Here is a 26085-nt window from a genome sequence, read left to right as displayed (position 1 = left end):
GGGCTGGGCTGGGTGCCGAAGACGATTTGATCACATCACATCCTTATCTAGTCCTATAGTACCTCGTAATTAGTACAAACTCTAGTACTACTATATACTGTGTATAGTGTGTCTTGAAATATACTTTGCACTACAACCGACGTGAGCTGTCAGACCGTACTAGGTAGACCGCCACCAGATCAGATCCCCCATAATTCGTACTTAACCGAGAAAAGTAAAAGAGCCCCTCTTCTTCCTCTACAAAGTTCAGCCGAACCCAAAGCTGGGACCCAACCATAAAGTCGTCATCCACGACGTAATTTCCACAGTACATACTAACTACAGCCTTGTACGTGTGTAGTATGTACAAACCCCCACCAAGAAGGAACTCGTCACAAACGCAAACTAGACCCAAATTACAGTCTTGCACGATGACGCCTCTCCTCTCCACGCGTGCTCGACTAGATCGATCCCCTCTCGTCTTAATGCAATGCGCGTCAGAAACTGTCAAATGAGATGGATCATCGTAGATGGACCGGACCTATCATGGATGATGGGGCGTATGTACCGTGTCTGGACTTATAAACGCCATCCAATGGATAACCGGGTTCGCGAGGGAATTCGCTAGTTGACCCGGGTGAGGGGTACGCTACTATAGAGCGAAAAATAGATTAAGTAGACGGGACTCATCTACTACGAGTCTACTACAACGTAAACAAGTGTAAGTGCGTTCTTACGGTAAATGAAGAATACCGAGGTAGAGGAAGATCCATAAGAATAGATTGCAAAAGCAGATCCATCATCCATCATCCATTAAGCAAAGCCATGCAAACGAGAATCCCCGACACCAAACGGGCTCCACTATGAAGTATAGTAAATAGAGCAAAAGATAACAGATCAAATCATCAAGTAAACAGTGACAGGAAGACAAACGGCACATATGACCTGTCCCCGGGAAAATCTAGTACTCAACCTGATAACGAGGACAATTCTAGCGAGCATACTCGTAGACAAACCGGAAACTTGCCGAACCGGCCTTTCTCTCTCTTACAAGGCATTCAGAACCTGCTGCATAGCCAAGGTATTCGAGTCCTCCCTCTTCGACACATAAGCCCTTACCTCCACCACACTCAACTTAGCCTCCATCTGCCCACCCGCGCTCCGACCAGGTCCCGTCGAAGCCCCCGTAGCTCCGCTCGCCGCACCACCACGGATCCGTTCCCGGAGCGCCTCAACGCCAATAACGAACAAACTGCCGACTTCAAGTAGCACGTCCAGCGCGCCACCAGGACCCTTGGTGTCGTCGTCAATGTCCCACGACTTGAGCAGGTCGGCATACTGCGTCATGTCCTTGGTTACCATCAGGCCACCGGGTCCACTGACGGCAAACCGTTTGAAATGCTCCAGTAGAAGTCCGCGTGTGCCGAGGGCAATCTCCGTTAGAACCTGGCGGACGTTCGATCCGCTTGAGGGGAGGGAGGCACGGGCGATGTTGTGCAGACGGGTGAGGAACGTGCAGATCGAGGCGCAGGTCTATTGATGGTGGTTGTTAGTTATTTTTTTTGCTTTTTTTTCTTTTGTCTCGTATTGCTTGTGTTTGTTTCTTTGTTTTTTCTTTTCTTTTTTTGCGTCTGCGTCTGCGTCTGCTGGTTTCTTTTCTTTTCTTTCCGCGCTCGTGCTCGGAGGATTTGTGCAGCACAAACAATGTAGATCCAGAAAAACAAACATCAAGAAGAAGCAAATAAAAAAGAGACACGTACCGGCGTTTGCAACATCTCCAACCATGCCGCATTATCGCTCTCCCGAGGTCGGAAATCGTTCTTTCGCTGTCCCGATAACAGACGGCTCACCCATGCCAATGTGGCATCGATCGTCTTCTGCTCTATCGTGTTGATCTTCTCCTCAATACGCGAGCCAGTCTGAGTAGTGCGTTTTTCCATATCGCGGCGAGTCGTGATACTAGCCGTAGCCAAGGGCAATAACACGGCATTAACGCACATCACCATCAAAGTAGTGATACTGATCGTCGTCCGCACAGACATGAGATAACCAAAGTCCGGTTCATTCTTGCCAGATTCCTGTGCGGTCGCCGCTTCCAGCGCAGCGTCGAGACAAACATCGACGTAGCCATCGCCCATGGTGGCCAGTAACAGAGTCAAAAGTGCCGAGACATCTTTATGCGTATCGGTGTTGACGCTCAGCTCTAGTCCACGACCCACAGCCTCTGCGAGCCACTTGAGCATGCGCTTGGCGTCGGTGAGATTGGGCTGGCCATCTTCCTCGGTGATTCTGATTTCTGTCAGTCGCTGAGTCTCGGGGATGTCGCCGACATTAGCTACTTGTAGTAGCATGCGCCGCTGGATGGGAGACATTTCAGGTGAGTCGAGTCGGCTGATGAATGCATCGCGAGTGGTGGACAACACCTCCTCGGTTCCGGGCCGGGCCAGGGAGGCCATGAATGTGGTAGCAGCCTTCTTCCGACGGGCATGGTAAGAAGTAAATTTGAATAGAACTGCCTGGAAGAGCTCTTCCAAGGTGCGCTTTTCTCGTTCAATGTATGAGGACCCGACAAAGTAGGGTACGAAGAGCTCTTCTAATTGTTGGTCCAGCAGCAGTGCTGTTTGAGAAGATATAGGATCTGGATGCTCTGTGAGGCCGTGTGCCTTCAAATCGTCGATCAGCGTGCTGATATATCCCCGAGAGCTCTGTAGGCATCGCAGGAATGCTAATGACGAGACTCCACTGGCCTTTTCCAATACCATCTCCAGGCGCTGCTGGATGGATTGCTGGAACACTCGTTGCAAGAACTTGCCCAATACTTGTTCGTAGTAAGGGAATGCTCGTCGGATAATCGCAGACTCCTCTTGCACCACGACCTTGACTTCATCCAACAAGGACTGTAGACTCGGCTCAACACCGGGCAGCTCGGCATCGGGATCGGCCATTTTCTCCCACGACTCGGCATCACCACCTACTTCCTCCGTAACCAATTGACTCCGGTCAATGAAGAACTGATGCTGATTCACAAACAACGCAATCACACTAGACCCGCCATTGAAATCCTGCAGGACCGTAGCACAATCCTTCATCCCCTCGAAATTAGCTTTGCGGTAGAAATCATCAAACTGCTTCAGCAGATCCTTCTCCAACGTCTCTGAGAACTTTTCAATAATCTCCCGTGTATTCCGGCGCGGCGTGTTATTCCCACTACTCAAGTCTTCCGACGAGGACGAATTACCCCCGTAGTTGCCATTGCTTGGCTTGGACGACTGCTGCCAGCTCTGCGGATCAAGCCGTTGACTGATGCGCAACAGTTGGCGCGCAATATGCGCAGAGCGAACCTTGGCCTCAGCCGTACCAGACCGTCGCAGGTTCTCCAACAACGAGATCTCGCCGCGATTGCACACGCCGTCCCAGCACTCAAGCAAGAAATGAGCATCCAGAGCTCGACGGCGCTGCCGGTCTAGCTCCTCCAATCGCCGACCCGTTTCCACCGCCATGTTCCCCGTACCCCCGGCATTTTCCAATCCCGCGCCATTCAGCGACGTGTCTAGCTGCTGGAACGACTCGATCGTCTGTCGAAGCTTCCGGCCGAGCGTGGTTAGATTCTGCGAATGCTGAGCTTCAGCGCGTCGCACCGCAGCTGACAGCTCATTTTCGCGAATCTCCAAGTCCCCGGAGAGCTCCCCCAGACGACGTTGGGCATGTTCAAAGGTGCGGATGAGGGGTTTCGGATCGAAGGGCTGATTCGGGGCCCCGGTGGTTCCTGCGGCGGAGCGACGGTGGGAGATTGCGGTGTCGGAGAGGGCCTCGATAAATTCCTTGACGATGAAGTCCCGGCTGGAGAAATCCTCGAGGGTGAAGCTGGGGCCCTTGGGAAAGACGGAGCGGGCGGGGTTCGAGGAGACTATGGATGCATTATCGGGCATCATGGTGATGGCGATTGTAGGGGAGTCATATGGGGCCGCCTCGGGACGGGCTTAGGGCGGAATTGACCCGTTCAGATTTGGGAGAAGGGGCGTTGTGAAGCTGGCTGGGGTTCTGGAATTGGAGAAATCCGGGGAAGGCTGGGATGCGCGCAGGTTGTTGGATGAGGTTTCGGAGGTGCGGGTAATTTCCACCGCGTCAGGGGTGCGACAGTATTAATTCCACTGGACATTTACATAGCTAGGAGCTATACACATAGGATTATAGGTAAGTACTTTTTGTTTGTATTATATATTATAGAAGACTGTATTAGGCCAAAAGATCAAGAAGGATAGATTCAAGCTGAAAATCCTATACATTCCTATTTTTGGAGTAACCACTTCGTCATAGCTGGTTGGAACGAACACCTTGGCCACAAGAGGCAGTGCAGTATAGCCAAGGGACAGGCAGCCACATTAGAATATTGAAAGCTATCAAGTTGTATATATTTAATCAACATTCGTGAAAATAGCAACTATTACCACGTACATTACCGATCAAGCGCGGACCTAGGAGCAAGTGAAGTACTCGGGGAGATTTGCATGTGGCCAACATACTAGTAATTAACTCCTCCATACTCCCTCCGTCCTCCCGCCGCAACCGTCAATTTCCTCAACCCACACCAAGATGGTCTCCCAGACCGACCGCGAGATCCTGCGCGCAGAGATCCGTTCTCGCGGCGACAAGCTCAATGCCGCTGACCGCGAGAACCTACTAAAACCCTACCTCCCCGACCCAGCGGACCTAGCACCCGCGAACTCGACAAGCTCAACCTCGCCGCGGCGGTCCCGCGCTGGAACCTCGTCTTCGCAACGGCGCCAAAAGCCTCGCAGAAAGCCTATCCGCACGTTCCTCAAGTCACAGCTGTACCGTCTGACGTATGCAATTACCCATATCTTCTTTGGAATTGTGGTACGTCTGTTGCAGGCTTACCATGCCGTTGTGGATCGGATCTTTGCTATTGTGTACCACCACCATCGCACGCCGGAGTTGATCCGCAAGGATGTTCGGGGTTTGAAGAGGTTGCCGGAACATCTTAGTGTGATATTGACGCTGCATAAGGAGGATGATGCGTTGGCGGCGTTGATGGATGAGGTGGCCGAGTTGGCTGCCTGGAGTGCCTGCGCGGGGATTCCACAGCTCAGTGTGTATGAGAAGTCTGGTAAGGACAGCTGCTTCAATCAACATGGCCGTTCGACATGGCCTAATATGAAGCCGCAAGCTAACTCACTCGCTTCTGCTTTAGGCGTTCTCAAATCCTGCATCCCAGCTCTACACCAGATCATCTCCACCAAATTAGCCTCCTACTTCGGAACACCCTCCCAACAACCCTCCCTCCAACTCTTCGCCCCTCACCACCCCATCCACGGCACTGCACCAAACCACAAGTCCGAAACCCCCTCCCTGACCCTCCTCCTCCTCTCCTCAACAGACGGCCGCGAAACAATCGTCGACCTGACCAAGACCCTGGCCGAAATGTCTCAGAACGGCAAATTGTCACCAGAGGATATCACGCCGGAACTGGTGGATGCAGAGATCAGTGAAATCACCACTCAACCTCTCCGAGCCAGCGGCCGTGGTGTCAGCCCATTGAAGCCCGAACCAGATCTTCTGCTGGTGTTTGGTCCGTTCTTGAAGTTGGATGGGTATCCGCCGTGGCAGATTCGGTTGACGGAGATGTACTGCACTGGGGACCGTAACCATGGTATGACTGGTTATGGGGAGGCTGTGGAGTATCAAGGGTTTATGCGGGGATTGTGGCATTATGCTGGAGCTCAGATGCGATTTGGTCGTTGAGGATGGGACGAAGGGAGTATAGTACGAGGGGTACTGAAAATGGGTTCGAATTGCATGTTGGAATTTCTTATACTGTGTTGTTATACCATATTATATTTGCATCGACGATGCGGTGTGTATTACTCTATATCATTTAAACATTTATGACTTTGCATATGCCAAATGCTGAGGGATTTCATGGGAGAATTGTCATTATACTATATTCAGTTTATATTGTTGGTATCCCGATGCCACGCCATGAAATTGAGAAAAAAGCAGAAAGGCAGAATATTGCCGAGATATAAATGGTATCGCTGTGTTGAAGAAATGGATGAAGAAATGAAAGTCCCCTCGGCGGCAAAAGGGGATATGTAGTGAAAAATGTGAAAAGCAGACCGGGCAGCAAATGCACACACCGAGTCGTGGCCGTCAGAGAAAAGAAGGTGGTATTCAGGGTCCACCAGTGGGGGTCGAGAGTGGAAGAAAGGTCGTAGGGGGGTCATATGGGTCGTTTCTTATACATCATGTGGGTTTCTTGAGATATGGCAGATTGTTATCCGCGCATCATCTCATGATTCATCTCATCTAGCGTCCATCCAGACGCCGAGTTGCCCTGCACACAATCAAGGCACCGAACAATCTCAGTACCGGCCTCTGTAAGTCCCTCAACAGCACAGCTAGAACAGACTTTCCGTCTCCGCTCCATAGCTGCACCATCGAAATCTTCATTAGAAGCGAACAATTCTGACCCGTGTTCCTCGGGGTACGCCGTCCTAGTCGAACCGGGACAATCGAGAGCATCACACTGGCGCATACAGATAAAGCATGCGCGTTCACCACACAGATCACAATCGGCATAAGCGTCCAGGACTTGTCGAGTTGTCGGGCGCCGGTGACAGATATGACATGGTCGGAGGGCGGAGGGGGACGATGAGGGGTAGGCTAGTGGTACGATTGTCTTTGGGGAGACGGGTGGAGAATAGGGGTCTTGCGCGGGGGCATAGACATTTGGTGCAAGAAGAGAGGAGGGCTGATGAGTCGGGAGGGCGAGATATGGAGGCTGGAGGTGTCTGCGTTTGCGAGGGAGACAGCGGGGCCGGAAAGAGAGGTCATTATTTCCTTCTGCAGGGTGTCGGGACAGGGGCAACGGGCAGTTGCCGTCGTAATCGGGACGGTCTACGCGGAAGGGGATGAAGGATGATCTGGACGGAGGTGAAATAAGAATTAGTTCTGAGAGTGAAAGAAGGTCGGGAGGGATATGTATATCGAATCGAGGAATGACTCTGATAGGTAGGGAATGGGGAGATGGAAACACTTACGGGCGAGTCAAGGTGGTTGTGCTTTCTTCATGATCGCGCTTGCGTTTCCTCCAGGTTGCTGCGAAAGAGCCCGTGGGCTCTGAGAAGCTGGGCATCTGAGAGTCCAGGTGAAAAGTAGTCGTCCAGCCTCTATATATATAGTGACCTGGTGAAGAGAGGCCTCAGGGAGTTTGGTTGATATAGGCGGTGTTGATCGAAGATGAGGAAACAACGCAGCAAAGAAAATAAAGCTCGGGCCCCGTTCAAGTCACGGTACCTGGGGGTTACTTCACCGCTAGTGGCTGGAGGCGGTCACTAGTCTCCACTTTAGTCTTTAAAGTGTGTTCATATCTATCGATGTCATTTTTTTTAGGGGTCTGTCATTGAGGTAAATAGAGGAAACCTCAATAATTGAAATGGTATAATATACTGTAGGATTTTTATAATCAACCTGTCTTCGCGAATAGGAAGTATCAGTCCAGTATGTTTTACCCCGAAGATGGATTGAAGGGTTCTTGATGCCTTGATGCCTTGATGCCTTGAATCGGAAGGTGGACCACAACTCGGCACTCGATTGGATTAAAGTTTCTACAGACTGGACACTGTAGGTATACCGAAGCCTCAGGAAAGGAAAAGATTACAAAATCGGTTGAGTTACTGGGATACGACTCAAATCGTGTATCCTTTCCAGTACCCCTGAGGTGTCATTGCTTTTTACGTAAGCTAAACAGCCTGCCTAAAGCTCTCAACACTACCATTCAACCTTAGGTGCCAGTGGGCCTAATAGTACAACAGTATTGGGAGGTTGTCTGCAAACTTCCAAAAATGTATGCTCAAAGCATAGGCATTGGCCAAACTGAATTTTAATCATATCTTGATCTAGGCTTACTTCTGTGCATTTGGTCTATACACGGATCTTGGATCTAGCGGGGTCGTGCGTTCCACGAAATATCCGACAACGCCAGACAAGAAGTACAGTACCAGCCTTTAGATAAATTAAAATATGAATCCCTTGATGTTTACATAGACGCTTTCAAATCCTGTTTTGATTATTTCTTGCCTTGAGAGGCAACAGAATGTTACTACATGCAAAGTTGGGGCTGAGTATTGCGTACGATACTCTAGTATGGTTTTGAGCGGCAAAGGTCTTATCCCGGCAGCGTCACCTAAAATTAAGTTGGAACTAAGACACGTGAGTTGGCCGCGGCCAGGTGGATATGTGCATTTTGATTGGGATCCGATCGAATTTCACATTTACACATTGTGCTTCCTCGATATAAATCATTATAATTAACTTTTTAATCTAGCTTTATACTCCCTTCGGGTATTCGGGTTTAGACCGGCAGCTGCGGCATCTTTCCGCTGGTCTTCGGCGTCCATTCCGAAAGGAAAAGGAACACCAGTGACCCACGGAGGGTGAAATCGGGGAAGACATCGGGTTGTATGGAGTAGTCCGTCAGGAATCGGGATGCCGGGTTCCTCTGGGTGTAAGGGGGTCCCGCTGTTTCCCCTAGACCGAGAACTGCCCCCCGTAGTCCGTAAAGTGTTCTGTTTTTAGATGGGCGATCAAGTGGTGCGCGTTGTCTTGAAACGGGTGGGCGGGATGAGTTATACATAGCAATTGATGGGGCAGTCTAGTGATTTATATATTATTGTATATTATTGAATACAGGTGATGAGAGAAAGAGAAAGGGGGAGGGACAAAGCCAAATTGCCGATGTCGGCAGTTGGAGGCTCAAGCTAATTCAGGGAAATGTGGACAATAATGGACATGAAGCAGTATTCTACTTTTACGGACTACTCCATTTGCCGAAGTGCTCCCGAGAGGAGTATACGAACTATAGTCGTATTGTATTTCACTCATTCCGATTATTCTCAGCTTAGAAGGGTGAATTGCTTTTGTAAATAGCTATAAGAATACATTGTCTAAAATCAATGTTAGTAATTGTTCATATTTCTCAATTTAGGGGCAATAATAAAGCTCCCACGTCCCGCCAGTCTCGTGTCTCTTCCCACGTCGTGGGGACGTGGGGAAGGGCCCCGACCGGTTGGACCGTCACCACCTCCCGAAACTTTGCTCCGACATCTTTTTGGCGATACCGCTCTCTCTCTGCCTCGGGAGCTATTCTGTCTCTTCTCTTTTTTCTCTGTTCATTTTACTCCCACATAGCAATCCCTCCAAAGAAACAACAGTGTGGATTCCCTGTCTACCAGTGACTAAGCGATTCGTTGGGTCTGGCTGGCCCTGATCGCCTCTACCCGTTGCGTATTCCATCTGGCCCTTCCGATTGCGTCTCGACCTGTCTTGAATGCTCGGACATGCGACGCGATCTTCGACACTGCACAACTAACTGCGACATCGCACTCTGAACCAATTTCTCCGGACTACCTCTAATAATCTTGACCGGCTTAATTACCAACAAGAGACTCTGCAGATCGCCAGCCTGGATACTCCTGTCCTGACTGTACTTGACATGCGACATTGCTCAAACTAACCCTTTTCATGGATGAGGGCTCCGATAAGGCCCCTCGGCGGAAGAGGGTGTCGAGGGCCTGCGACCGGTGTCGCAGTAAAAAGGTGAGTGAGCAGTCCCGTTTGCGCGCCTCAGTCCGTTTCTCAAGCTGACCTGCGTCCCCGTTCCAAAACCCCAGGATAAATGCGATGGAATCCGTCCCACTTGCTCCGCATGTCAAGCATCCGGTCAGCCCTGCTCATACGACCCCCATGCAAAGAAGCGCGGTCTACCAGAGGGATATGTGCGAGGGTTAGAGAAACTATGGGCGCTCTCAATGTGTAATATCGACGGATTCGAGGATACCATGCTGGCCATGCTGGGAACCACTGCAGAGTCGGCAGGCCGTCGGGAAAAACTAATGTCGGTGTGGTCGGATGACAGCTCATCAGAGAGCTTGCATGAAACCTGGAAGACGAGCCGTCTATATAGCGCATTAGAGAAAATGCTATCCAACTCGGAAGCACCTCTCACCACGGGCAAACGATCGCGCAATCCCCATGATGATCAGCTGGAGGGTTCCGATGGCCAATGGGGATTTCGCGTGGCTCGAGATTCGACACCATTGGGCCCTGAAGCGCCGCGGATCGTCGGACCAGCAATTGGCTCGCCAAATGCGAAACGAGCCCGGATGTCACAAACATCAAACGGTCGGGACGTGTCGCAGTCCGGGACTGGTTCTCATGCTCTACAGTTACCCCCGCAGACATCCCAACTACTCGATATCTACTTCGCCACAACTCACTCGTGGTTCCCCATAGTCGCAAAACACAACATCCTTCGCGCGTCCTACCTCTATGCCAATGCTCCCTTCTCCGTTGCGACCACCTCCCCAGGGTCTGGGGATCATGCTGCCTTGTGGGCAATCCTCAGCTATACCATCACCCAATCTTCAGCCACGACCCGCGTGAATCCCACTGGAAATGTGTCTCTAGCAAAAGAGTACTACACCGTTTCTCGAAACCTCATCCCTTTGGAAAAAGAACGCTACGAACTTGGCCATATTCAGGCATTGCTCTTACTGAGCTTGGTAAACATTGGTCTTGAAGATTGGACAGCTGCATGGCTGCTGAGCGGCCAAGCAGTGCGCATGGCCATTGCAATGGGCTTGGGTGCCTTTGCTGACACGCGCCGCTCCGATGAACTGCGACAGGGTAAAGCAGTTTTCTTAGGCTGCTTTGTGATCGACTCTTTGCTGTCCTTCCGACTTTCTCGTTGTCCTGCCATGTCTTCGAACGATCTGGCAAATGTTGGCTTGCTGGAAGAAGATGGACTGGAGGAGTGGAACTCATGGGTGGATGTGCTTCCCCCAACGGGAGTTCCACACGGTAAGAATCCTCCGCGAAGAGGACCACTATTGTCTCTCAGCTGCTTTAATCGCTTAGTCGAATTAGCGAGTGTACTCAACAAGACCTCCCGAAATTTGTCCATGGGATACAAGGCGCCCAACTTTGCCCAGCAGTTGGTCATGGACCTGAAGCAGTGGGATGATGGCTTGCCGCTAGGATGTCGACTGATCGGGCCGGAGAGTATTTACCCTGAGCGGCATTCGGCTCTCCTACCACACCAGACCTATCTGGGATTGACCTATGTCGCTACCCTGCTGTGGCTGTACCTACGCCTCATTCCTGGAGAGCAGGGCCTGCATCGATCACAGCGTCCTGCAACAGAAGGTGCAAAGAAACTCCTCTACCGAGGACTCTCGATGATCTCCCAGCATCTGGAAAACTTCCCCATGTGCGGGCTCCCACCTATTTTCGAGTTTGGGCTACGCACGATCTCCGAGCAAGCGCTTTCGTTGCGACAAACCGTGGACTCGTCGGATACTTTCCCCTTCACTCGCTGGGCTGAAGAGTTCCGTCAGAAAACGACCGTCTTGATCTCAAGTTGGCCGGTATATGGGTCATTGGTATCTTCGATGGAGCGCTTGCAGAAGCCCAACAACCTCCCTGTAGCACCGCAGTCATACCCTGGGAACGCCGCTTCTTTGGCCACCTCCATGCACGGAGTCATGCAGCCTCCAGTTGTTGCCCACGGCATACCCCCGCCTGATCAGGGCAGCTATGCATCATCTATCCTGGGCATCAGCATCCCCGCTGATGGTCAATCTTTGACACCCAAGGATACGGTCATGGAGAATACCGAGATGGCCATGATGGATCCATCCGTGCAGCAGCCGATCCGCCCCGTAGACAAGGTGACGCCGTGCAGTGGACCAGACCAGCTGTTTGCACCTGCACAACCTCATACCCCCGACTCCTCTATCTCCAATCCTATGATGGCCAGTAACGCGCCTACCAGTGAGCACTCGGTCTCGACCAACGACCACATGCATTTCAATCCCGCTGGCCCGGGTGATCTGGACGCAATTTTCAAGGATTTGGCATACCTGGACACGACCGAGTGGTCCAACAACCGCGAGGCTGGCCTCAAGGACTTTGGGTTCTTGGATGATAGTACTTTCCAAGCCTTCTGTCATGATCCCGACCGTCTCGTGGGATCGCAGCCGTTGGTGCATCCGCCTTCGATTGCGGATATTTGGCCACCTCCTGGATTCTTCCCGGAAACTTTCCAAGAGGTCCCCGAGAAAGCGATGAACGGATGATCAAAGTTAAGGATGATCGTCTCGGTGACATAATTATCGAATTGAGTTGGGGTTTTGTCCTTTCTCACGGGCTCAGTGACCATCCTCCCACAAGCTCCATCCGACCCACCGTGGCTGTACTGCTCCGCTACGGTGTTTCAGGTGTCCCTCGGGAAGCCGGGGCGCTATGAGCTGTCAGACACAAGCCACCCATCAGCCATGGCTGTCACACAAGGAATCAATGATGAGATCTTGTTTCTTTCTTGTGTGGTCAAGTGCTGGATTCATTATCTTTCTGCTTCCTTTGTTATGAATACAACTGAAAGACTGCCGATGCTTCGAAGCCTTGACTGAACTACAGTTCAAAATCCCGCTGATCTACACCACGAGGAAAAGCATTGGTACAATTAGGCAGCATTCTTTTGCTCCACGGCCATTCTCCCGTCTCTGATTTGACTTTTGATCGACCTGACTAAATAGTGGGTTATTGGTTGATCCGAGCAATTACTTATCATTTTACTGTACCAGTGCACTCTGTTTGAAAATGTACGGAGTACCAATGTACCAATATACCCGGGCACTTTATCTGAGAAAAATGTGACTTTAATCTAAAACAATTGACACGCTGTTAATAAGAGCACTATATTATCTGTCTCATCTCCCTGGCAATGTTACCCCTTGAGGGCTATTGTGTATTTATTTTTCAATAATACTCACCCTTGATGTTTGCCTGAGTCTCCGGGCATCTGTACTTTTTTAGCGATCGGCGATCGGCGGTTCGCTTCCGTGGTGCAATGTGAAATTCCCCTAAACTTCCTAAACTTGGGGTCCAACTGGTCCCTTGTCATCTCATGAACGGCACAGCCTCGGCTTGTTAAACAAAAGACTCAAGATCTTCCTAACCTTAGGTCCCAATTATCATTGATGAATATCACCAGCTGCACTTGTTCAAGTCCCTACCTATGTATTCCCCCCTCGATCGCCAGGGGCGGTTGCCACATTCCCCTAATAGCCGAACCTGACCAGTGCACTTCCACTATGGGGTCGTGTGTACTCCACTCATCGTCACTTTCCACCAGTCCGCCAGGACGATCCCTTCCCTCCTGTCCATCCTAAAACCCGCAAGCGATGACGCCGACCCGTGGGGCCCTGCGGGTTTCTCTAACTTGTCTCTTCCCAAGTTTGAACTACCGCCCAAGTTCTAACTGGCTCTAAACTCCTCGTTGGCTCACTGGCCCGCGTGGTCGATGATCTATGTATTCCCAACGGCCCCCGGCCCCTCGGCGGTTAGCCTATCATCCTCGCGCTTCAGGTGCATTGATCGAATCAGAGGTGCATGTTTTGCCGGGATCGTCAGGTTGGAAGATGCAGTATGGGGTACGGCACAATAATGAACGAACGAACCCCCCCGTTTGTGTTATCCCATGATGATCATTGCCTCTCGTTTCACCAGGCGCCGTTGCTGGTGGTGGTAGTGGTAGTTTGATTTATCCCTTCTTCTATCTTTTTATCCCCCCTCCTCCTTCTTGCTCTTCTCAATTCATTATTATTGTTCATGGCTACTTCGACTTCGACTTTTGTCTATTAACTACCTACTCTTCTTTCTTGACATTCCTTTTTTCTTTCATTAATTCCAAACTTTCTTTCTTTTCCCACTGCTATCGCTTATCTCATTCCTTATCGATATCGAAATAGACCCTCAAGTGGGCTGGCGACGAAACATGTTGACCTCCCCGCGACGATGGATCTTCATCGTCTCTCCATTCATTACTCTAACATTGGTCTATTACCTCTTCCTCTCACCAAATACCGACCCCATCACATTAAATTTCCGAGGCCAATGGACACATTCGGACCAAGAACCCATGATCCTCGAGGGAACACGCCCTCTCTCAGGAGCAGGATCCGACAAGTCGAATCAGCAGCAAATCTCCGATGATTGGTTCGAGGAGGACCGATGTGGGAAATTGCGCAAGGACATGGATGATGTCTTTGTCGTCTTGAAGACTGGTGCGACAGAAGCCCGCGACAAAGTTCCGGTACAATTGCGCACGACACTCCAGTGTGTCCCGCATTATGCTGTTTTCTCCGACTACGAGGAGACCATCAATGGCGTGCGCACTTACGATGTTCTACAGAATATCACCGAATCAACCATGAACGAGGCGCCCGAGTTTGAAATCTACCACCGATTACAAGAAGTCGGGCCTGACGGTCTAACAGACGAAGAAATGGGCGATGACTCGAACGGCCCCTTCGGCAAAACCAACAACCCAGGCTGGAAGCTCGACAAATGGAAGTTCCTCCCCATGATCGCCGGCGCACTCGAGATGCAACCCCAAGCAAAATGGTACATTTTCATCGAAGCCGACACCTACATGGTCTGGCCCAACCTAGTAAACTGGCTCGCCCATCTAGACCACCGCCAGAACTACTACCTCGGCAGCCCCATGCAAATCGGCGACGTCCTCTTCGGCTACGGCGGCGCAGGAATCATCCTCTCCAGCCGAACGGCCTATCACCTGCACAACTACCGGTCCAAGCACCAACAAGAACTCGAACACATGACCAGTCAAGAATGGGCCGGCGACTGCGCCCTCGCCCAAGCCCTCAAAGAAGTCCACGTCGAACTCACCTGGGCCTGGCCTATGATGATGACATCCCGACCACACGAGATCGATCATTTCTCCGAAGCATACGGCCGCCAACCATGGTGTTACCCGGCCGTGTCATACCACCACATGAGTCCGCGCGATATCGAGGAAATGTGGCGGTTTGACCGGGGCTGGTTTAAGAGTGGGAAGAATGCGCTCTTATTGCATGGTGATGTTTATCGTGAGCTTGTGCATAATCGTTCGCTTGCTGAACGGCCTGATTGGGATAATCTTTCGCCGGCGGTTATTGATTTTGATCCCCCGACGCAGCCGTCGAGTGAGGCTTGTGCGGATGCGTGTTCGCAGAATAGCGAGTGTTTGCAGTTCTCGTTCAATCATGAGATGCAGGCTTGTAAACATGCTTCGACTACTTTTGGGGGTGTTGCTACGAATGGGACTGATTCAGGGTGGATGACGCATCGTGTTCAGAAATTGCTGAATAACTTTCAGTCTTCGTGTCCGGAGGTGCAGTACATTTTTGAATGATGATGACACTGAACTGAACTGGATCATCAGCCCTCCATCTCTCTTTGACGCTATCCTGTCAAGGATTTCTCATCCCCGCCCCTCTTTCACACGTTTGTGCTTGTATATATCCCACCCCCGCACATATTTTCTTCCCTTCCCTTCTCTCTTTTCATCTTGGTTTCCCTGGGCGCGATTCAGATCATTGGCGAGGCGTTCTGTCATACTATCTTGGGGGCGTCATTTTTCTTTCGTTACATTCTGTGTGATCTGGTCTGCTGGACGGATTAGTAACCCACGATCTTGGTCTTTGTCTTTGGATCGATCATGCACTCACTCGCTGCCAAGCATCTATTCTATATACAGTTACTTCACTGCTGCCTGGAGCTCTCTGGGGCCTATCTATAGAGATAGAGGTCAATCAATATCATGATATTTAGAAGATTTTGTATGATAGAAAGTAATAAATCCGATTCAAAATATATACGACATGTCCAGCCTCGAAAAAATACACTTGAGAAAAAAAGAAGAAAAAAAGATCCACAAAGCCTCCAACCAGCAAAAGCCCAGCTCGTCAACATATACAAAAGAACACCACATGACCCTCGTTCCTATCTACAATCCTCCATCTTAAGCCGCAGTAACAGCAACACTCTTCCTCCTCTCCCTAATCAAAACCGGCACAATACACAACACAACCGACACACTCACAACAATAGCCTGGATACCAAATACCAACCCAAGTCCATTCCGAGCAATCCACGCAGGCTGGAAATATCCAACTGCGAAACCGCCGCAGGTACGCCACATGTTTAGGATGGCGGAGACGACGGTGGATTGGTCGGGGTATTTTTCGAGGGCGTAGGCTGTTACGGCGCTATAGAGAATGAATGTGTTAGCGGTGTTCAATCCATCATTGAATGTTATTCTCTTTTCGGGAGAGGTAGACTCCTGGGAAGGGTTTGCAAGACAACTTACACAACAGTCCCCACCATACCGATATTAACCATAATCCAACCAAAGGCAATACCAATCCAGTGCTTGCCAAAGTTCATGGTTAGACCGTACGTAAGCAGGCCGCAGACCATGCTGGCGAGGGGGAACCAGACGCCGTGGAGACGGTATTCGGTCTGCCAGTTTGTGCGGTGGCGTTTGAAGATCCAGTCGTTGAAGATGAAGCCGACGAGCCAGCCTGGAAGGTACCATTGTATTAGGATCTTACTAGGAGACGAAGAAAAAGAAAATCTAGAGAGGAGCTGGTGAGGGGAGGAAAACATACCGCCGAGGGCACCGATAACACCGGCGAAACGCATGGATGATGCTTCGATTGTGTCGAAGTTATATGGTGGGCTGTGGAGGAAGCTGTCGATTGTGGTTGTGATTCCTGCAAAGTCGTATATTAGCATAATTTCATCCCCAACGCAGTCTATCTTCTTAGGCTGCTATACATACCAATCGGCCAAGTAAACGTCACCAAAATAGCAATACCCGTCATCAACAACGGGAACTTGAACACATAGAGCACCATAACCTTGCACCAGTGCCACAAGGTCGAGCCCTTAGGCATCTTGGTATTTCCAAAGCCAAAATACGAACCAACGCGCGAAGTAGGCGCTTTACCGGGGTTATAATAAGTTTCAGCACCAAAGACGAGAACCGTTAATGTGGATAAGCCGTAGATAGCTGTAAGCACGCCAAAGGAGTCGCGCCAGTTTGTGCCTGCGCCGATATAACCAGCGAGTGCGGGACCAAGGAAAGGGCCGACCATGAATGTCGTGCCCCAGATATTGATCATGCGAGGCCATTCTACGAGGCATATTAGTATTGTGTTTAAAGTTGGGTGTTGTGTTCCGTACCTTCTGGGCTGTACATATCGTGAATGATAGGTAGACCGATGACTTGCGGGACTGTGCCGAAGAGACCCTGTAGCGAGCGGAAGGCTGTGAAGGTAGACCAGTCGTGGGAGAGGGTCGCACCCAGGACCATGAACATGGTGATAACCTGTGGCCAGATCCAAACGGGGAATCTTGACGGGAGATACGGATTAGCTAGATCGTACTTACAAATTCGTAGATATTGCTCATATCTTGCTCAGTTGGTCTTGTCGCTCAATTGGCTGGTCTACTTACCGACCATAGGCTTCAATTAGTGGAACTGCAAACATGCCACCAAAACCTTGTAGCAGAATGCCGTAGTTCATACTCGTTGCCGAGTGCGTGATACTTATACCCCATTCCATTGCCTGCGGCGTAACGAGTGTGCCACCCCAGACCATCGCTCTGCATTTACCGAAAAATATCTCGTCAGCCAGTTATTCAAAGCTTCAATTGACATTGTGCTTGACACCCCACTCAAGATCAAGACTATCTTGATCGTGATTGCGATTCAAATTCCAACAGGCATTCAACTTACCCATCAGCCAATAACGAACTCCCCATCAACGACACAAACAGCAAAGTCTTGCGCGTCCGACTCCAATTCTGCGGATTCTTCATATCCGACGGATCAGCATTCTTCAATTCGCGATCTGGTGCCATTTCCTGCGATTGCGAGAGCGAAGGACTGCTACTCGCCCCGTCAATCTCAATCTCAACTTCGCGCATGTTATCGATAGTCGTGGGTTTCTCCATGACGATCCGCGAGATTAACCGTGATCAGCACGAATTCTCCGATATACAATGGCACTGCACAAGGGGCAATGTCGTGCAGGTTTTGCGTGGGAGGTAACCGGCAAGGGGGGAGGTGAGCCAAGGGGGTAGAGGAAGATACTAGAAGGGGGTGAGGAGAAATAAAAAAGCAAAGGAATAAAGAGAAAGTGTAGTATGTATCGGGAGTCGGGTGAGGGCGAGGGGGCCGGCAGTGGGCAGGGGAGAAGGTTTTATGGTTGTATGCAGAAGAAGTTTAGATCGGATAGACTGGGTCTGGGTCTCGCGTGGCTTCTGTTGCGCAGAGAGATTGGGGACTGGTCTCGTTTCGAAGTTCAGAGTATGTTATTAGGACGACGAAGTACACGTCTAGAATTTTTCTTTTGCTTGTAGGAGTGGCACGGCAGGATTGGAGCTATCAGGACTATTCAACGGGCTGTTCTCCTTGGGTGATTCATCAATACGCCACGAACCCGCCAGAAACCGGACACAGACCAGAATCAAACAGTGAGTTACGTGCAAAAATCAAGCACAATCACTGCAGCAGCGACTATCGTCGAAACAGGGGCTTTACAATAGTCCCTCCCCCTCCAAAGTGCTAGTACAGCAAATACGAAGTGCAAGGCCTTCGAATAACAAATTCCCACCACTATGGCTCGGTTATTCCGAATCTGGAACACAAACCTGGTCATTTTGAAAGTAGTTCTCCTTAACAACTTCATAGTAACCAACTATACTTCGTAAGTTGATTGAAGTCGGCTCCTTTATGACGTTCGGACCCAGGTTCCCCCACTTAAGCCACCTGGCTCCCGAATCTACGGACCACCAGAGCCACCAGAACCAACGATCCAGCAAAAGCCTCTGGATTGGTAGCCCTTCTGGCCAAAATATCGCGCATATCCCTGTACGCCCCCGCCCCAAGGGGGTCTCTCCCATGCTCGCGTCTTCGGAGACGGCCCCTCCCCCTCCGGATGGACAAGCGATCGGTCAATTAGTGGCGTAGAGTTGTCGCTTTTGGCCGCTAAGCTACGGTAGATCAAATATACATGACTCTAATGCTCAAGTAAATAATCAGCTTTTACACGTAGGACGGCATTGCAGTGAACGTATTCGTAGCTCTAAATGAATACACTGCAAACACGATTCTATCAATGATTTATTAATGTGCCCGGTACTTTGCCAGGACAATATGTAAGACTATGAATCAGGCTGTGGGACAGGTGCTAAAGTAAATTATCTGCGGAAAGCCTCTTTAGTCCACTAAAGTGCCCAAGTTCGGCGCTAAGATGCGCCAACGCAGGGCCCCTTGCACATCAGGGCTGTCTGATTCGTGTGATGTATTAGATCGGATCCTTTTCTTTTCTTTTCTTTTCTTTTTTTTGCTTCTTCTGCTCTTTTTATCCCTCTCTTTTGTCTGATTTTGAGTTTTCTGGCATTCGATTAATCGGTAATTATTCCGTACAGTAGCTACAATTAGAGACCCAAACTGGATTCAGATCTATGAGAGATAGTTGACTGTACCGACTCATCATACCATCAAGCAACCAGCAAGCCAAGACAAACTAATTCGACATTTAAATCGCCCCGCTACGAGCTATGTATGGTACCAGGGTTCACATTAGCGGCATCCGGCTAGTCCGATTTCACAACTACATACGCGGTCATTATAATAACTACTATACTGTACCATGGTTATTTTTACTACTTATCTTCATGGATCTAAGTATCATCCCTGTCACTTTTCGCTTTTTATTCCGTATAGAGTACTTGACCAAACGAATATTCCGTCCGCCGTTATCGCAGCATACTAGAATTAAAAATGCAACAGTCTTGAACTGGGCATAATAAATATTTGCATTCATATTAGTCGCTTTGGGCTACATACCACCATCGGTCTCAATCTACATAAGACACCTTTCAAGGCTCGGCATACACACCAGGCTAGACTATCGACGTTCCAGTCAAAGTAACTGGGCACCGCAACAACTACTTCGTGTACCGTTCAGGACTTCCGTCCCATTTCCAAGACTTGCTCTTAGTTCCCCATTAGGGGGTTTTCGGCGTCAATCATGTCTTTACTCAACCGTCTGGCCAGCCTCACGCCCGCGGTGCCACCAGGAGCGGCACTGGCAGGTACCGTTACGATAGTAAGTGAAAGAAAGAGTTAAAGACTGGGTCTTGAATTCCCAACTGATGAGCGAATAGCCAGCATCATTAGGATTTGTCCCCGTTGCCGTACACTTTGATCTCTTTGGGGCATTGGTTCGTCATGGAGGCCCAGCAAGTGCAGAGGATATCGCCCGGACAATCAACAAAGCCATTCAGACAGAAGGAGAAAACAAACCAGAGATCTGTAGGTGAAACCCCTCCTTTGTTCTGCAAACAATGCCCTTTCATCATATTTCCCGCCCCCTGCCAGACTACCATCCTCGATTCCTCCCAATTGCTTTGCTCTGCAGCTAATCCCAGCCTTACAGCGGTCCTTCTTGCAGGTATGCCGTCCCTAACTCTGGTCCCAACCGCCCCTGGTCCATATGGCGCCAAACCCTACCGGAGCCTCGGCGACTTCAGGATTTCTCAATGTACTAATTAATTATCATTCTTGGCATGCAGCCGATACGCTCTACATCATGGCTGGTCTCGGGCTGGTTGAACGTGTGGACGAAGACCGCTTCGTGGCCAATGCTATTACTCGCCACATGGTCGATATGCCATCGGCGCAGCATGGCGCCGTACACTTGTAAGTGTTTTGTCCTCGTTATATCCCTGTCTGGAACAAGGCTTGCCAAACAAGGCTTGCACTCTTGGCACTCGTTCTCGTAAAATAACTCTCCCTCTTCTGGGTACTAGTTGCACCGAAGGAATGATGGCGGGCGCATTTTTGATGAAGAAACTCCAGGATACCAACTTTGCCTACCCCTTTGCTGAATGCGACGGGCCCTTTCAGTACGCGTATCAATTGATGGGCCAAGAGGAGCTCGCCAAGCAACATACGTACTCCATCATGGAGGCCCAAGGCCGTATGGACAGCTTTAATCAGTTCATGGTGGGCAAGTTTCTCAAATTCGGGACCTTTCCCGAACGCGTGGCAGCCGCAGGCTACGATCTGGGAGCCACACTAGGCGTTGATGCTGAAAGTTTCAGTTCCAGCTCTGCTCTCCGCGACGACGAAGTCGCCATGGTCGACATTGGCGGTGGTCGCGGCGAACTCCTCCTCGAAGTCCAAGCCCATTACCCAAGCCTCCAAGCATCACAACTAATTGTGCAAGAATTCAACGCAGCCATCAATGACGTCCCCGGTGTACGGCTGATGGAGTGGAACTACAAGATCTCTTCGGAACAGCCGATCCGGGGTGCGCGGGTATACAGCCTCCAGCATATCTTACACAACCTGCCAGACCTGGATGCCGTGGCGTTGGTGCAGAAATTGGCGCGAGCTATGGGTCCGGAATCACGGCTGCTGATTATTGAGTACGCGAAGAACCTGACCTATACGAATTTGCACTCGAGTATGATTGCGTTGTATGGGGGCCGTGAGCGCAGTTCAGCGGAGTGGCGGAAGTTGGCGGGGGTTTGTGGATTGAGGGTGAGTTTTGAGAAGTATGAGATTGCGGGAGAGTCGCTGGTGGAGATGCGATTGGCGTAGGAATTGTTAGTGTATAGAATGATACTTTCTCGTTGCACGTCAGTTCCTGGAAAGAAGAGTTAGACAAACTTGGAAAGGATGGACAATCAAGCGGAGTCGCGAAGGTTCGGGCGGATCGCCGGCCACAGACCCGAACTCCATCACTTCGTCACTGTATCATTTCCTGACTGACAACCTTGGAATAAAATGCGATACATCTTCTATGATATGTGATTTGTGACAGCAGATCGAGTTCTCCTACCAGATAGAGTTATCGACGTGTTCGTGGTCACGGCATGAACCATCTCAGCTGCTCGGCCCCGCCTCTGATCTCCTTGGATCAGTCACATTCGGTACTGCGAATCACAACTTTCAAGACCAGCGGAGTCAATTGCAGACAACATTGACATTTAATTTTGAGCCTCCCCTCCTTTCCGAACCTCACCGAGTCCACCAAGCGATCCAAGAACAAAGTCCAGTGGAGCCATTTGGGGGCCAGGCTGGAGTCCCTAGTCTAGCGTCAGCCCACCACAAAGCCACTGCGAGTCCGATCACCCGCCAAATCTTATTCTTTGACGGATGAAAAAAAGGAAACCATGATCTCAATTTGGGATCTGCAGTTTGTGGTTTGTGTTTATGCACGCCAAGTTGGCGGATCCGGCTATTGAATGCAATTGCATGCAAGAGCCGATGTTGACTTTGACCTTTTGCTTTTCCCCCGTCACACCCCTTGCGCAGCGGCGCATGGCTATTGCGTGGTGGTCATTCGCCGCGAGCTCTCTCCACCAATGGCTGTCTCTGGAATGTCGCTTCTGGGCTGCTTTCTGCTCACGCGTCCTCAAGGAAGGGGTCTCTGTACAGTACAGTATGGAGTCCACATGGACGCTGGCAGGGGACTGACACCTTGACCTTGTGCTTCGAAGAATGGGCGGACTTTCCCCGTATCGTCGGTGCAGATTGGCCCTCGCCAAGTCCCGAATCTATTGATTTGGGATGTACCTGGCCCTGTTCTCTGGGTTAACTGACTCGTAATATTATCATCTCATAGGCTAGGAACTTCCAATTCTTGTAACGCACGCGGAGGATCTTGGTACTATGTTTTTCGTTTCACGTGGACACAATCTCCCGATGCCATATGGAACTGCAACCAAATTCTGGGTGGAATTGAGAGGAAATCATACATGGGAGACAACCGTGCTTCAATTCAGTCGTTGATGAGTGAGTTAATGTCAGTGAGTTGATCGTCGAGACTAACCGTACCCAGAACGGACTTCATCCAAAATGGAGCGCTCCCTTCGACGCCAAATCTTATGTGTACTTCATATAATCAAAAGTAATAATTCTCTTATCAGTCATCCAGTAGGATGAGACTAACAGGGATATGCAAATATCACCCGTGAAGTCGTTGGCCATAATTGAACCCCACTGTGTCCTTCTCTGGATCGCATGTATCATTCTTTACCTTTTTTAGGCGACAGAGCCTTTGTCAATTAATATCGCGCAAGTGAATCTTGATTTTTTGAAGGGAAACCCCTTCTGGCCCCCAGGGCTGGTCTGGACAAATTAGGTACTCGGTACTTTATCCAACACAGCAAACCTTCGGCCGAAGGATGGCGATCCTCGTCTTCTACTTTTATTAGCCTTTCAAATGCGAGGCTCTGACTTTTCTAGGGGCTTGATACCCTGATTAGTTATTGTATTTGTATTACTTGTTAACCTTTTCGAGGTCACCCGGAGTAAACATCCATCCCTTGTTAGAGCCTGTCCGCCTTCTAGCCTAATAATAATTCTCCTCCGTACGCCACAACATTGAGCGACATTGAGCGACACTGAGACGATAGAACGAGAAAGTCAAAAGGGACAGCTTTATCTCTCTTGAACTTGTGGACCAGCCTTGACCTGACCTGTCAAGCGTTCGCCAAAACCAGAGTTTATCGGGCTTTACCTCCCTTCCGAAGGGCCCCGTTTTACCGGTTGGTCCACACAGCTCAGTGAAAGCTTGGACAGGGCGATCGGATCGTCTTTCTGATTTATGAAAGCACATCCGCTCTGCAAATCAATTGAATCTCCTTGTGATTCAATGAGATTGTGTCTGGGACATTGGAAATTCTGCCCCTCTTTTATTCCGTCTCTCATTCACTGGACAATACCCAATGTGATTGAAAGTACTTGAATTGCACTCCCCCACTTGTGCTGCAGCTGGACGAAGATCGAGATCGAGATTGATTTGCGCGCCTGTATCACTGCCACCGCCCTATCCTTGACCTTTCTTTTTAATCACTTGTTTTTATTGTGAATCGGTTGTTTGTTACGGCCTTACCTTCTTTGTCTTTGCCACTATGGACGGTATTCCACGGCCCAAGGAGGGTGATGTTGATATTGGTGCGTCGATCTCAGCATGATGCATCTACTTTGATGATATATTCGCGACTGATATTAATTGACAGGAACGGGCACGTTTGTTGCTTGCTGGGTATGCTATATCCCAATTTATGCAGGCGGTTTAACAGGATTGAAATTTACAAATGAGCATCTACCAATAGGTCCTTACTGGTGTTGTGGGCTTGACACTTGTATTCCGCTACGCAGTGAAGTGCTGGGTTCGTTTCGCATTGCCTCAGGTCACTGCCCCCGAGCGTGTCTGGGGCTTCGAGGATCTATTCTTCCTCGCGGGATACACTCTCGACATTGCGCATATGAGTATGATTCAACTTAGGTGAGAATACAAACTTACAGCCGGACATGGCATTGAATTGGCATTCTACGCAATGGCTCAATATGATGATCGACTAACAGTTCCCTTCGTCAGTTCACAATGGGGCTTGGGACGGCATTTTTACTACTTGTCAGGGGTGCAGCGCTTTACATCCATGAAGTATGACTTTTACTCACAGCCACTCGCCGTTTCCGCAGCCATGGTCTCACGAACAGGCATGATGTGGTTCCTGTTGACGTGCTTTGCGGCGAGCGACAAGAAGATTCGCATTTCAATTTTTGTTTGTGCCATTGTGCAGATTATCGCCAATATGGTGACGATTCTACAAATTATCTTACAGTGTGGGCCAAATCCCTACCACGTGGTTAGTATTCCCTCCTTGAATCAAGAACTCTTTCCCTTCCTTTGACTAACTCACTCTAGACGAATCGCGTGGCCTACTTCAAGTATATGTGGACTCCGCTACCCAGTGATGGATCTGTCGTTTGCCAATCTCCCAATGTCCAGACTACTGTTGGCTTTGTTCAAGGAGGTACGTCGAATGCTTGATGCAAATCGACCACGAAGTCAGAACTAATTCATTGTAGGCTTCAACACGGTCATTGACTTTATTTTGGCGGTTATTGCCGGTGTCGAGCTGTGGCAGTTCTTCCTTCGCACCCTTCACCGTGAGAACCTCTCCTTTTGGTCACAGTTCAGAAAGATCAACAGCACCGTGCGATCTCGTCGTCTGTGGCAAACCATTACTCTGTGCGGACCGCTGGTTCTCTCCGGTGCGGCCTCGATTGTAAAAACATATGTAAGTCTCCAGCCGCGATGACAAGACTTTCAAGATGTAGAGTCGCTAAATCAACGTTTTTACTTTTTAGAAGTTGAAGTCTCTCGGCGATAGACTTGACTTTACGTACAACATCGTTTCATTCATTCTCTGGGTGAAGTAAGTCAAGCCAAGTGCACACCTTCATCCCATCTATCATATCCACAAACTAACAAACCCCACAGGATTGAAAACTACAGCATCCTCCTCGCCTCCTGCGCCCCAGTCGCCCGACTCTTCCTCCGAACGATCGTCGACGCCCGACACGGCGGCCGCCTCGGCTACTGGTCCAAATCCAACTCAAACAACAACTACCCCGCCAACGACACAGAGCTCAAGAACCAACAGAGTCGAAGCAAAACCGGGTGGATGGACTCAGCAACTGCGACAGCTACGGCAACGACACAATGGCAAGACGAGGAAAGCCAGCACGCGAGTTGGGAAATTCGTCCAGAGAGGTCCTTGAACCGGAGTTCGAAAGGGTATGGGTATGGGCAGGGCAATGAGATGGAGGGTACAGATGATGGGGGTGTGACGGTAAAGACGGATATTGTGGTGCAGGTCGATGATGGGCGGTCGACGTCGAGTGGGGATGCGAGGCTTTTGCCTGGTGGTGGGGAGATGCCGGGTGGGAGAGAGGAGTATGGGTATCATGCGAGGTGAAGTATAGGGTATAAGGATGTAATAATGGTGAATATAGCTGTGGTTGATATTTCGTATATACATTGTATAGGGATCGTGGGTTTTGAGCGAGCGAAATCAGAATTTCTCCTGTGTCGATTCGTTTTTGAGTGGTATACTGAGCTTTCTAGAGGTCCCTGAGTATTAGTATCGTAGACATTCTGCTCTTGATTAAACAGCATCAAAGTTTTGTCAAAGTTATCAAGCGAAAAGCCTACCAAGAAATAACCTTTGGAGTACCCGAGGATAGATTCGACGTAAGACTAATCTGCCAATCGAATATCAAGAACGAGTATGACATCTTAGTCTCAAAATGGCAATCCAAGTAAGCTAGACGAGACTGACTTGGTAGTTGTAACCTTTGAG

The 26085-nt window shown here is 49.9% G+C and overlaps 8 protein-coding genes across 8 annotated transcripts; 5 read left to right on the top strand and 3 right to left on the bottom strand.

The window, feature by feature from the left end:
- Positions 1-1026: 1026 nt before the first annotated feature.
- On the bottom strand, positions 1027-3911 carry N7473_011573 (exocyst subunit SEC10; the record flags this gene model as incomplete). The annotated part of the gene is made up of 2 exons (XM_057157512.1): positions 1027-1512; positions 1740-3911. The coding sequence occupies 2 exons, from the start codon at positions 3909-3911 to the stop codon at positions 1027-1029; spliced, it is 2658 nt and encodes an 885-aa protein (XP_057003362.1).
- Positions 3912-4459: 548 nt separating this feature from the next.
- Positions 4460-5922, top strand: N7473_011572 (ditrans,polycis-polyprenyl diphosphate synthase). The gene is made up of 2 exons (XM_057157511.1): positions 4460-5107; positions 5192-5922. The coding sequence occupies exons 1-2, from the start codon at positions 4573-4575 to the stop codon at positions 5740-5742; spliced, it is 1086 nt and encodes a 361-aa protein (XP_057003361.1). The 5' UTR covers positions 4460-4572; the 3' UTR covers positions 5743-5922.
- A 352-nt stretch (positions 5923-6274) lies between these two features.
- On the bottom strand, positions 6275-7135 carry N7473_011571 (uncharacterized protein; the record flags this gene model as incomplete). Its single annotated transcript, XM_057157510.1, has 2 exons — positions 6275-6923; positions 7041-7135. 2 exons carry the CDS (start codon positions 7133-7135, stop codon positions 6275-6277), a joined length of 744 nt encoding a protein of 247 aa, XP_057003360.1.
- Positions 7136-9522: 2387 nt separating this feature from the next.
- On the top strand, positions 9523-12137 carry N7473_011570 (putative C6 transcription factor; the record flags this gene model as incomplete). The annotated part of the gene is made up of 2 exons (XM_057157509.1): positions 9523-9597; positions 9642-12137. 2 exons carry the CDS (start codon positions 9523-9525, stop codon positions 12135-12137), a joined length of 2571 nt encoding a protein of 856 aa, XP_057003359.1.
- A 1700-nt stretch (positions 12138-13837) lies between these two features.
- N7473_011569 (uncharacterized protein) lies at positions 13838-15256 on the top strand (the record flags this gene model as incomplete). The annotated part of the gene is made up of 1 exon (XM_057157508.1): positions 13838-15256. The coding sequence occupies one exon, from the start codon at positions 13838-13840 to the stop codon at positions 15254-15256; it is 1419 nt and encodes a 472-aa protein (XP_057003358.1).
- Positions 15257-15679: 423 nt separating this feature from the next.
- N7473_011568 (putative MFS transporter) lies at positions 15680-18066 on the bottom strand. The gene is made up of 7 exons (XM_057157507.1): positions 17648-18066; positions 17365-17514; positions 17092-17261; positions 16688-17041; positions 16515-16619; positions 16214-16427; positions 15680-16112 (listed from the first exon to the last, which is right to left on the bottom strand). The coding sequence occupies exons 1-7, from the start codon at positions 17863-17865 to the stop codon at positions 15866-15868; spliced, it is 1458 nt and encodes a 485-aa protein (XP_057003357.1). The 5' UTR covers positions 17866-18066; the 3' UTR covers positions 15680-15865.
- A 1615-nt stretch (positions 18067-19681) lies between these two features.
- Positions 19682-21526, top strand: N7473_011567 (putative O-methyltransferase; the record flags this gene model as incomplete). The annotated part of the gene is made up of 5 exons (XM_057157506.1): positions 19682-20027; positions 20086-20233; positions 20358-20372; positions 20494-20620; positions 20731-21526. The coding sequence occupies exons 1-5, from the start codon at positions 19950-19952 to the stop codon at positions 21524-21526; spliced, it is 1164 nt and encodes a 387-aa protein (XP_057003356.1). The 5' UTR covers positions 19682-19949.
- Positions 21527-23844: 2318 nt separating this feature from the next.
- N7473_011566 (uncharacterized protein) lies at positions 23845-25701 on the top strand (the record flags this gene model as incomplete). The annotated part of the gene is made up of 8 exons (XM_057157505.1): positions 23845-23887; positions 23953-23978; positions 24049-24221; positions 24315-24585; positions 24645-24753; positions 24809-25020; positions 25091-25158; positions 25224-25701. 8 exons carry the CDS (start codon positions 23845-23847, stop codon positions 25699-25701), a joined length of 1380 nt encoding a protein of 459 aa, XP_057003355.1.
- Between the last annotated feature and the right edge of the window lie 384 nt (positions 25702-26085).

This window comes from Penicillium subrubescens (assembly GCF_028828155.1).
Source record: "Penicillium subrubescens strain IBT 31985 chromosome Unknown utg000010l_segment0_segment0, whole genome shotgun sequence".
In the NCBI taxonomy this organism is placed as follows: domain Eukaryota; kingdom Fungi; phylum Ascomycota; class Eurotiomycetes; order Eurotiales; family Aspergillaceae; genus Penicillium; species Penicillium subrubescens.
Note: the sequence above shows the minus strand (reverse complement) of the source record. Positions and strands in the feature narration are given on the sequence as shown.

What these genes read in the sequence shown, in the direction of transcription:
- N7473_011568 (XM_057157507.1), bottom strand. Translation starts at nt 17,865, where the DNA reads ATGGAGAAACCCACGACTATCGATAACATGCGCGAAGTTGAGATTGAG. An exon ending in GACGTTTACTTGGCCGATTG is followed by an intron (nt 16,620 to 16,687) that starts GTATGTATAGCA and finishes ACGACTTTGCAG; the next exon opens with GAATCACAACCACAATCGAC. An exon ending in TGTTATCGGTGCCCTCGGCG is followed by an intron (nt 16,428 to 16,514) that starts GTATGTTTTCCT and finishes GGTACCTTCCAG; the next exon opens with GCTGGCTCGTCGGCTTCATC.
- N7473_011572 (XM_057157511.1), top strand. Translation starts at nt 4,573, where the DNA reads ATGGTCTCCCAGACCGACCGCGAGATCCTGCGCGCAGAGATCCGTTCT. An exon ending in CAGTGTGTATGAGAAGTCTG is followed by an intron (nt 5,108 to 5,191) that starts GTAAGGACAGCT and finishes CTTCTGCTTTAG; the next exon opens with GCGTTCTCAAATCCTGCATC.